The sequence below is a fragment of the Scomber japonicus genome, chromosome 16 (genome assembly GCF_027409825.1).
Source record: "Scomber japonicus isolate fScoJap1 chromosome 16, fScoJap1.pri, whole genome shotgun sequence".
NCBI lineage: Eukaryota > Metazoa > Chordata > Actinopteri > Scombriformes > Scombridae > Scomber > Scomber japonicus.
This window is the reverse complement of record NC_070593.1, coordinates 23,254,860-23,265,864: the sequence shown is the minus strand read 5'-3', so window position 1 is coordinate 23,265,864 and position 11,005 is coordinate 23,254,860. Positions and strand designations below refer to the sequence as shown.

The 11,005-nt window shown below is 41.9% G+C and overlaps 2 protein-coding genes across 2 annotated transcripts; one reads left to right on the top strand and one right to left on the bottom strand.

Moving 5' to 3' along the window:
• The first annotated feature begins 29 nt into the window (after positions 1–29).
• gemin2 (gem (nuclear organelle) associated protein 2) lies at positions 30–3,771 on the top strand. Its single transcript, XM_053335693.1, has 10 exons — positions 30–277; positions 638–725; positions 1,052–1,141; positions 1,443–1,502; positions 1,596–1,718; positions 1,825–1,869; positions 1,958–2,026; positions 2,797–2,907; positions 3,083–3,141; positions 3,315–3,771. The coding sequence occupies exons 1-10, from the start codon at positions 156–158 to the stop codon at positions 3,352–3,354; spliced, it is 807 nt and encodes a 268-aa protein (XP_053191668.1). The 5' UTR covers positions 30–155; the 3' UTR covers positions 3,355–3,771.
• Positions 3,772–4,746: 975 nt separating this feature from the next.
• Positions 4,747–10,494, bottom strand: pnn (pinin, desmosome associated protein). Its single transcript, XM_053335821.1, has 9 exons — positions 10,370–10,494; positions 9,721–9,801; positions 8,978–9,049; positions 8,422–8,497; positions 7,955–8,049; positions 7,776–7,851; positions 7,439–7,594; positions 6,800–6,938; positions 4,747–6,706 (listed from the first exon to the last, which is right to left on the bottom strand). Exons 1-9 carry the CDS (start codon positions 10,480–10,482, stop codon positions 5,418–5,420), a joined length of 2,097 nt encoding a protein of 698 aa, XP_053191796.1. The 5' UTR covers positions 10,483–10,494; the 3' UTR covers positions 4,747–5,417.
• Positions 10,495–11,005: the final 511 nt, after the last annotated feature.

Genomic DNA, 11,005 nt, shown 5'->3' with positions numbered 1-11,005 from the left:
AACTCTGCGTCTTTGATATAAGATGGCTGCGTAGTTTGTGAGTTGTTGTTAAAACTCTAATGTTTTGGGTTTCAGTCATTTGCACTCGGGCGTATTGTACTGTGCATCTTGTTTTTTGTTTTTTAAAATAGAAATTGGCTTATAAGTGATATAAAATGAAGTGTGACGCGGAGGACTTGATGCCCAGGCTGCTTCCCGTTGAGTTTGGAGAAAGTTCAACAGACGTGGACCTGAAAGCACCGCCGAGAAACCCTCAAGAATACCTCCGACAAGTGCAGTAAGAACACTTCAGACTGCTGTTTTTCTCTAGTCTACTCTATTGTGACTCTACTACACTGGGACTGCAAACAGGAACATTGTAGATATAGTGGAGGAGTGCTCACCGACCAGCTAATGTAATGTTAGAAGTAACACCGGTGTTATGTCGAAGTCTGTTCCCCCGTCGATATGTGTTCCCTCTTCTACATAACAACTAGTCGTCTTCTTCTTTTCCCCCTCTTTGCTCAACTGGACTCTACTTCCAGAAAAAGACAACCTAAACAGTGAAGTTGTACTCAGTTTTTTGTATCTTTTTGTGAGTAGAGTGTATTTGAACCAGTTACTTTATCACTTGAATGATGTGTGTTCTTTTCAACAGGCTGGAGGCTTCATTATGTCCAGAAGTGGCAGTTGCTCAGATTGACCCCAAGAAGCTAAAGAAGAAGAAACAAACAGTGAATGCATCTGTGAGTAAATATAATCCAGTGAGATCTGTCTTCATATGGGGAAATTACTATTCTGCTACACAGAAAAATGTCTGCATTTTGGTGTAATTTGTTCTATTCATTTATTATTTGTTCATGTATTATTTGGCATTAGAAACATATGGCTGTATGCCTCAGTAGGATATGTTTATTTACTCAGTCACCTGTGTATTTGGGGAGTCAGCTCTCTGCTCACATATATTAGATAGAATATAATACATATATAATATAGATAGAATATTATATGAGCTGCTGGAGTCACATGTGTGATGTTGGCACTGATAGTCTCTGGTCAATGTGTGTTTCAGGTGGCAGAGTGTCATGCTGCTCCAGAGGGTTTCTGTCCCAGTCTCGGCTGGCAACGGCAACAAGTCGGTCACTTCTCAGATGTCAGACAGGTAAGATGAAACAATGCTGCAGTTGATTCTGTTTGTGTTATATGTTTAGTCTATAAGATCACAAATCAGCAAATTACCAGAGTTTAAGTCAAGTCGTAAATAATTATTGTTTAAACAATTTGGACCGCTGCTTTCTATTTATCAACAAATTGATTGAATGAGTTTCTTTCCGTAAAGGCATGTGAACTCAAGGGTATAATGTTTAAGTTATTAGAGGATTGTTGTAAGCAAATTATTCAGAGAATATTTACCCTCATGATCTGTTTTCATACTCCTTCTGTGTTCTTCATTTTGCTTTCAGAGTATCGCAAAGAACAGGAAACATTGGAGCAGCCAGAATCTGGATGACAACGTGCTGATGGTGAGGATACTGAAGAGTTCATGAGTTCCCAAGTTTGAGCTGAATCATCTGCTGATAACCAAAAATGAGAACTGATACGTGTTTGTCCTGCAGCCAAAGCTGACAGATGAGGAGGGGTGGAAGAGATTTTGTTTAGGAGAGAAAGTTTATCTTGGAACTTCATCCAGCCACACAGATGCAGAACCAGAGACAGAGACAGCACTGGACTACAGCAAGGTTGGGACAAAAAGATAAACTTATATTCTACTGTTTGATTCACCACAATAATAATGTAGCCCTACGTGTTAGCAGTATAATAATCGAAGCACACGTCTTTGCTCAGGTGGGCTTCCCTCCCTTCCAAAGCATTGTCAGCAGACTCAACCAGGTAAATTCCACCTTCTGCACATTTACCTCACACACTAAACAAGTTCAACATGCTGATTTATTGTTTTCTTCTATTTCTGTGTCTACAGTCTACAGTACTGATGGTGCTAGAAACTCTCATCACTTGGTTTGAAGAACAAGACTTCGTTCCACAGTTGGTGAGTTTTTGCCTTCTACTGATCCATTAAAGCTGCAGTTGGTAACTTTGAAGAGAGAGAGGACTTAACATCAAATTTGAAGAAGTACAACTGTCAGATCCCTCCCCCTCCCTCTCTGCTGCAATCCTGCCCTGCCTCCAAAGTCCCTCCCCCAGAGGAGGCTGACGTGTGTGCGACGTGCACGCGACCACGTGCATGCAGTGGTTGTTGCTGCGCCATTACTTTCTCTCAGAGATATGAGCTTGACCGAGCTAAGGGGGAGGGGGCTGTGTGCCTGAGCAATGATTGACAGCTGTCAGACACTCCGTCAGACACAATCCTGGCTCTGATTGGTTCTTTTTGTCAGGTCGCGGTGGATTCTGAAAATTTGCAGAGCAGTAGGCGGGGCTAAATGAGACAGTTTTTGTTTCTTTACAGATTACTAGTTTCATATAATGCTGTCTTTACATAGTGACAGTCTTAGCAAATATGACAACGTTACTTTTATAAGACTTACCAACTGCAGCTTTAAGCAAACAAGTTGTGGACACAGCAAAATATGTATTCATTCATGCTTTTTTTTTTTTCTCCAGATGAGATAAAAATAGCAAATAAGCACATTTATTTGTCCAGTGTGGAAATATTTGCTTTTAACTCTTCAAATTCACAGCTTCCTTTTTTCATTTTCTGGTTTTCCGTGTTTGAAATATTAAATGTAGTGCTGCACTAACTGTGACAATGTTTTATGAAATAGTTTGAATCAGTATAAATTAGTGATGTGTTTCCTTTAGGGTCGCTGGTTGTATGCATTGTTAGCCTGCCTGGAGAAGCCTCTGCTTCCTGAAGCCCACTCCTCCATCAGACAGCTGGCCAGGAGATGTGCCCAGCTCCGCAGCACACTGGTACAGCTCCATCTGTACTCCTGTCTACCAGCCTGTGTGATATTATTGATGAATCCACAGATCAATGCATTTATATTTCAGTAGAAATGAAGTACATCAAAGTCTTTTTGCTCATGTGTAAGTCTTGGTGTGATTTGTTAATAACATGTATCTGCTGTTTTAAATGATTTAACAGGAGAGTCAGGAGGATGAGAAACTGCCTGCCCTGAACCTGCTTATCTGTCTTGTTGCCAGGTATCTGCCAGTTTGCTTCATCATATCATACAGGACTAGTAGTAGTATTTATGAGAGGCAGAAGCTCATATCCCATATCTAATGTCATTAGTGATTATAGCAAGATTTAACCAGTCAGGTTGGATTTTCATACTACATGCAAATAAACTAATTTCCTTTTGTTTGTCCTGCAGATACTTTGAGCAGAATGACCTGGCAGACCAGCCGGAGTGAACACACTTCTGTTTAGTGACTGATATCAACCTGACTTGAAGGAGGAATATGTTGGAGGCCTTTGATGCAGTATTCAGACGGCAGGCTCAAGCAACAAGATCTGTCAATGAAGTTTATAGACTTTTATGAAGACTTTTGAAAAACCATGGTCTCAGCGGTACACACAATGTGGGTCCTGCGGTTTGAGATGAGAGTTAAGGACCGAAGCCAAAGGGACTGAATGACTTGTATTAGCTGTAATGAATTCAGTTACTTGAATGGATTCCTGCTGATAAACATGGATGCGCTGTTAGAGCTGGAGCTCATCCAAAAGCCTGTTACTGTTGTTTTTTAACAGGAAGAGTGATCTTTTTCTTTAAGACTTGTCTATTAAACTATCATGATTTGTAATACAAGTGCTCATATGCTTATTCTTGTTGGTTGTTAATACTTCACACTCCAACAAATAACTAATTCTATTGATTTGAAAAGTCTTAAATATTAAGATTCTGGCTGGTCTCAAGCTGGTTTGAAATGACATTTCAAACAAGTCTTTGGATAACTGCTCACACACACTCATTTCATCCATTTTATTCAAACAGCACTGAGCTGAATGAAAGTATGCATTTACTACTTTTTATATATTTTCAAGTATCACATGTATTCTGATGAAAGGGCTAGAAATTTGGTTTCACACCTGCCTCTTTTTGCATAAAGAAAAAACCTCACTTTCTACTCTCTTCAGATTTGATTACTTTTAATAATCTGCATTCCTATTATCCATGTGCTCATTGCAATAACTTGTACACAGGTTTGTTGGGTGCATGTTTAATGTCCATGTAACTTGATGTAAGTGTGAAAAAATGACAAATGAAAATTCAGATTTCAGAACTCAAAAGCACCTTTATGAGTCAGCATCTAACTTCTCCTGTAGCAAAACATTCTAGAAGACAGTAACACCACTTCTAGTCTTCACTTTAAACACATTGAGAAAGTGAACTGCAATCTGCAAATGTAGAAATACACACTCACATGCACTGAAGAGCTGGACTCAAGGTGTTTCCCTACAAGCCAAAATGAACTCTTATTGAGGCGTTTGTTCCTTTAGTTGAATGGATGTGTTGACTTAACCATAAGATAGCACCATAATGTGTAAAGCAAACACAGGTGACTGTATTAGGTAATTAACCTATAGGACTCCTCATGTGATGTTTGAAAATGTGTACTAAGTGGTTGTCAACCCAACAATCCTGTTTAGCCCCGGATGAAAATATGAACTGAAATCTGAATTCAGCAAAATGCTTTTAATAAGGATTAAATATTATTATGTGTATTTTCTGGCACGCAATAGACCAGACTATTAATTGAATGAGGTTGCACCCTTAATAAAACTGAAATGATACAAAACACACATTTCCACTAATACCTCACCTTTAATTTGAAGCAGATTAGCTGGTACAAAACAATGGAAAAAAACATTTTCAAAAACCTGTATTTGAGCGAAATCGCTCATGTACCCACGTGATGAAGATACAAGGGGGCCGTGACACTGATCAAACAGTGAAAATCAACAAGGAATTAACAGCATTGACACATCGACTTGAAAAACAAAAACACATGTACAGCTACTGTTACGATTAACGGCCACAGCTCCTGTAACCGTTAATACCCTCACAACCCGATGCATTATGATCAGGATGAAAAAAGAAACATTCAATACCATCTTTGTTTTTCATCACAGTGGCACAAAAGATGTTTTTAAAAGCCGAATGTGAGGCTGAAGAGAAATCAATTTTAAAAATGACAGGACAAACCTGTTTAGGGGCTCCGATTAGAGACGGATTTAGGAAACGTTTCTTTTGCTGAGTAAAAAAAAAAAATTTCATGGAAAATCACCTGTTTTCTATTTAGTTTATCCATCAACCTTACAGATTCCTACACTGAGAAACATCCTTAGTTAAAAGTTGAATGGGCCTCGTGGAAAATGTGGCGTTTTTGAAGCTAGTTTAAAAACATCATGTAGTTGGAGGTTTATTTTCCCCTCTGTTTTCCCAGCTTAACACAGAGGCTGAGCAACACATCTGTTAACGTCTCTTGTCCTTCCTGTCTCTATCTTTATGCTCCCTATCGCTCCGGGAAGACCTGCCCCTCCCTTCGTCGCTTCTCCTCTTCCTCCTCTCCTTGGATCCCTTCGAGTCCCTCCCTTCTCCGCCACTCCCCCCTCTCTTGCGGTGGCTTCTCTCTTCTCCCTTCTTCCTGTCTCGGCCTGACGGCCTACGTTTACGCTTGCCGTTGTCCCGGCTGCGGCTCCGGCTGCTGCTGTTGGACGATGACGAGGAAGAGGACGAGGAGGAGGAAGAGGAGCGGCTGGATCCCGAGGAGGACGACGAGCTCCCGCTGGAGGAGGAGCCGGAGGAGGAAGAGGAGGAGCTGTTGCTGTGGCTGCGGCCCTTCTTCGGCTCCTTTTCCTTCTTCCTTCCTCTGCTGTTGCTGTCCTCCTCCTTCTTATTATTATTAGAGGGGGCGGGAGTCACGGTGTGGGCCTCTTGGGTATCAGGTTGAGGTTTTTGGGGTGCTTCATCCCCCGTTTTCCCTTCTGCTCCCTGGTTCTCTGCGGCTGAATCTTGCACCACGTGGCCACCCATGATCAAATCCTGCCCGGGTGTGATGGAGGCTGTTTGGGGTTCTGGGGTTGGAGAGGCCCCCTGTGTCTCAGAGGGCTTTACTTCCCCTGGGGTTAGGCTGGGGCTAGGCTGGGTCTGCTGACTGGTGTTGGTGGGGGCTTGTTGGATGGTTACGGTTGCTTCAGAGGACTGGGTGTCCGGGGTCTTTTCATTTTGGAGGTCTGTGGGCCCTTCTTTTCTGTCTGTTTCTCCCTCCTCTACCTTGCTCCTGTTCTCCTTCTCTGCCCCCCCTTTAACCTCCACCTCCATCTGCTCTGACCCTGGACCTGCCTCCTTGTCTTTGTCCCTCTGCTCCTCCCTGTTCTTTACTCCCTCCTCTCCCTCCTTCTTTTCCTCCTCCTCAACCCCCCCCTCGCTAACCTCCATCCCCTCCACCTCCTCCTCTATCTTCTTTAACCCGTCTTTCTCCCCGTCCTCCTTCTCTTCCTTCTCTACCACCTTTCTATCCCCCTCCTTTTCCCTTTCTTCCTCCTCCTCCTCCTCATCTTCCTCATCGTCTTCCTCCATCTCTGCATCCCGCTTGTTACCTGTCACCTTGACTACCTGACCTGCTGGCTTACCCTCTGCCGAGTGGTCCATCCCCGTTGCCGCTGTGTTTCCGTCCTGGTCGCGGTTTGGCTGCCGCCGGGGGCGAGACTCCATCTTGCTGAGGTGTTCAGCAAACGCCTCGCGCCTCTCGTCAAACACAGCTGCGCGCACACACACACACACACACACCTTGGTTACAGAGATCCAGAAGCAGCTTTTAAAGCATGAGCTTCTAAAATGAGAAGCCTACTGACCATTTAGTTTCTTGGTGGAGTCATCGAGGAGTTTCTGAGTGGCGGAGCACATTTTTCCAGGCAGGTAGAAGATGTGAGGCTTGGTCTTGGTGCGAATGTATTTCACCAGACTGTTGTTGTGGCTGGTCCACTCCTCTTGCTGTGAAGGCAGGAAAGAGAGATGATTAACATCTTTTATACCCTAAACTGTTGCTTCACTGTAATGTTTTTTTTCTTTTTTTAAATCACTGCATCAAATGCTATTTTATTCCAGTCCTACAGCCTCGGTTTTACTGCCTACCTCTTTCAATATTCCTTCACTTGATTTGCACTTTAACTACAAGATGTAAAGCCATGGAATTCACCTGACTAGTGTGTGGACTCTACTGTATTCAGCCTGATCCGTGTAGCTAACTAACTAGCAGCTATCTGCAGATATTAGACTGATGTCAACACAAATTCAAAAACAAACAGTGCAGATAGAAACAAACTAACATGACCAATTAAAGAATATATAACACCTAAACAAATGTTACATACATCAACACTTTTTTACACTATAATGAACCCTGTATTCATCCCTCATACATGTAAACATTAATCAATGCCACTGGTTACTGTAAAAAAAAAAAAAAAAAAGGGGGTTAAACAGTTTTTTACCAGCTGAGCTAATTCGACTTTCTGCTCCAGTAACCTCAGCTCAGTCTGTTTGGCTCTCCTCTCCTCAAACAGCTCCCTCTTTTCATTCTCCACCTTCTTTCTCTCAACCTCAGCCTGAACCTCGAGCTTCTGCTCAATCTCTGTACGTCGCTTTTGCTGTGAGGAGAAAAACAAAACAAAAACAGGATGGTCAAAGACAGGATTAAGAAGAGTTATAGAAGAGGAAGAAAACATGACGGCCGTACAAGCTGAATTGGCATTTGTCTGGCTTACAGTGTAATCAGTGTCAGCTATAAGGTTTGTGTTGAAATGTGTGTGTGTGTATGGACTTCCTCACCTTCTCTGTAGAGACGTTGGACTCCTGTTTGAACTTTTGCAGGGTCCCCATCAGCAGGCCAAACATACGCCGATTCCTGACCGGGAAAAAAAAATCTCACTTATAATTCTCAGCTGTACAATGATACATACTATTGCTCCAGTTTTGTTTGTACTTGATCTAATCAGACTGATGATTACCTCTGTTTCCCCCTCTCATCCATGGTCTGGTCTTGAATGAGGTCTCGGCGTGTTCGCTCCTTGGAGGTAGCTACTACAGACGACTGCAACGCCGGCTAAGGAAAACAGAAAACATGAAAAAGAGCAAAGCAATCTTTTAGAGCCGTTTGTCTGGACACAAATGACTCAGCCCTAATGGGCCTTCCATGTGTGTTTAAGGTCAACCTATTTAAAATTTGATATCCCAGGATGTATATGTTGGTGCCAAAAAGAAATAGGTACTTCTTGTAAAATCCATATGACTAAGACAAACAATGAATACTACAATAATGCAGGATTAAGTGTTCTAATATACAAAATTAATTGATGCAACTGACAAGATTGGACACCTTGCCAGACAATCAAAGATGAATATAAAACTCATAATGCGTTGACAATCACCAGAGAAATGTAAAGGCTGCCATCGCTACAAAGTACATTCGTCTTACCTTTTTGACATCGTCATCGTCCTCGGCGTCGCTGTCGTGACGCGCGTCTCTCCTGGCCCTCTGGTCCCCTGCCAGCCTACGCACACGCGCACACACACACAGTAATAAGACCCCCACAGATACAGACACTTGACAAACATCCCAACTGCTGCTCTCATCATAGCTGTCAGGGCAGACATGCTCATAGTGAGCTCAAGTCGTTCAGAAAGTCAAAAAATCTAAGTGATTCAGTTATATGATAGGATGTAACACATGACAAAAGTATAAAAAAACTAAGACCAAGCACAAAATCATAATTTGTGATTGATCTTTGGCTCAAGCTGATTTTATTCGTTGAAACTGGTCAGGTATGGGTGATATTCGTGTGTATTTGTTTATCTAAACTTATTCTTAAATTCTAAACAATCGTTACTCTACACTGAGGATGAAGCTTTATAGCAGAGAATTTTCAGTCACTGACTCTACACAAGTTGTTTAAATTTTATATTGGAGAAATGCATATGTAGACTTGCTGTTCATATGATATATAGATACACATCAAGGGTCTACATCTCACCTTAGCAGGGCTCCCTCGATGTCCCTCTGCTTGGCAGGGGGGCCGCCGCTTCCAATGTCTGAGAGACTACGCCTGGGAAATCACACAGAGAAGAAGATTACAGGTAAATGACATTATACCAACATTATTATTTGCTTTTCACGCCCATATGTTTAACCACAGTTGCTAGAGCACTACTACTCATCCTAATCACATGGCCTGGACTGTAAATTCAAATTAATACTGATTTAAAATATTCACACTGTAAGAACAAGCCAGTAGTCATCTACATTGTTTGTCACATTTGTTTTAATAGGGAATTTAAGAGATTCGAGTACACATTTTTTAATTTCATATGCAGTGGGTCAAAACAACTTGAACTGTATCAGTGTCTTAATGACAATATAGAAAATGGCAGTAGACACTTAATTTCCAAGTTGTTGGGTCCTCTAATAGAACAGCCTTGGAATAACTATCTATCTCAACAGCACAATGTATAACATTATTTTTATCTTATTATTTAATTTAATTTAACTCTATTATTGTGTGTGATGTGTGCTGTTGTGACACTTTAATGTCCCCCAGGATTAATTAAGTATTTCTTATTCCCATCAGCTGCACCTTTGTGGCTTGTTTGGGAGCTGCGTTGATGAACTCTAGCTGCTCATACATTCACTGCACTTAAAAGCGACCGCTTAGCCTGGTAGAGAGACTAAATAGACATGCTGCTAGTTGCTTACAGGTGAGACTGTGTTGATATTTACCTGAGCAGGTTGATGCCTCTGCCTCTGCCTCCTCCTCCGGGGCCGGCTGTGGGGCCGCCGGGCCGACGTATCTGACCCGGTCTGTGAACACAACGAGACGGGTCAACTAAACTGTAAAAGTCCCCTTAAGTAAAAAAAAAAATGTGTTTCTGGTGCTTACTCCTACAGTTCAACGTTTGAACTTCACGGTGCGGAAAGATACCGGTGCGGTTTGTTTTCATATTCATCCACTCAAAGTGGACATTTTAAGGGGCGGGAGGAGGGTTATTCAAATTAAGTAGTGCACTGTTTATGGTCATTACGACGTTAATTAGTTAAACGCGGCAGTCATTTTAAATTAATGAAGTTACATCACTCGGGCCTCCTACTAGATAACTTTGAGCAAGCACGGCTCCTTATTCCACTACAGACTTTATTATTATTGTTGTTCCTGTTTATGTATTCCTCTTGAGTAGCTCGTATGGAGGTGTAGCGTCGTCTCCTGTGTGTCCAGCGGGAACACAATCAGAACTGAACAGGTGGGAATGTTTGTTACCCAGCTAGCGGCCTCATGCTAACACAAACCACTCGTCGTCTGCACAACGTCCACACGGTTCTCTCCGCACCGGAAATACGCCAAAAGTCAAACAACCGCTCCAACATTGGTTACCTTGATTCATTAGGATCTCGTCCGGTTAGTTTACGAATATTATCGTCTACGTTTTTTAAGCTTTCTTTGGCTTTTTCGATCTGGTCCTGCAAGCTCCGCACTGCCACCGCCATCTTGCTTCCAGTTAGCGCGAATCACGTGTTCCACGTCTTCCTCTTCTTTTCTATCTTAAGGCGGGTCTCATTACCGCCACCTACAGGAGCAAACCGTGGATCTTTAAATAGAAGATAAATACTTCTGCTTCTTCTTAATGAGATAACATCTTATTAAAGTATGTAGAATGCTGAAAAAAGGTCTGTACATGTATGAATATATATGTACCTTGATTCCTGGCTGACCTTTTGTGTTTTATTTTTGTTTTTTTGATATTGTCATTTGCTCGCTCAGTTTCGTTTTCTTCTTTTGTTGAAAACTGCAATCTTCTGAATGTGACTTGTGCCTTTTGCTTGTTCTTTGTGTTTATTGGCAGAAACCAACTTTGAAGGCGCACAGCTGCTTCCTATTTTATCAAAGTGTGTAGATTCACGACATTAGATTGTCTGAATAGGTACTGATTGGTCTGTAGACAATCATTACCAATCAAACAAACTGCAAAATCACACTGTATTTCCTAATCCATCCTGTATTATGATGATC

Excerpts from the sequence above, each read along its gene's own strand:
- gemin2 (XM_053335693.1), top strand. The coding sequence starts at position 156 with ATGAAGTGTGACGCGGAGGACTTGATGCCCAGGCTGCTTCCCGTTGAG. Across the intron at positions 1,503-1,595 it reads TGGATGACAACGTGCTGATG|CCAAAGCTGACAGATGAGGA; the intron begins GTGAGGATACTG and ends TTTGTCCTGCAG. Across the intron at positions 2,908-3,082 it reads CCCAGCTCCGCAGCACACTG|GAGAGTCAGGAGGATGAGAA; the intron begins GTACAGCTCCAT and ends ATGATTTAACAG.
- pnn (XM_053335821.1), bottom strand. The coding sequence starts at position 10,482 with ATGGCGGTGGCAGTGCGGAGCTTGCAGGACCAGATCGAAAAAGCCAAA. Across the intron at positions 9,050-9,720 it reads AGAGGCATCAACCTGCTCAG|GCGTAGTCTCTCAGACATTG; the intron begins GTAAATATCAAC and ends GTGATTTCCCAG. Across the intron at positions 7,595-7,775 it reads CCAACGTCTCTACAGAGAAG|CAAAAGCGACGTACAGAGAT; the intron begins GTGAGGAAGTCC and ends TTCTCCTCACAG.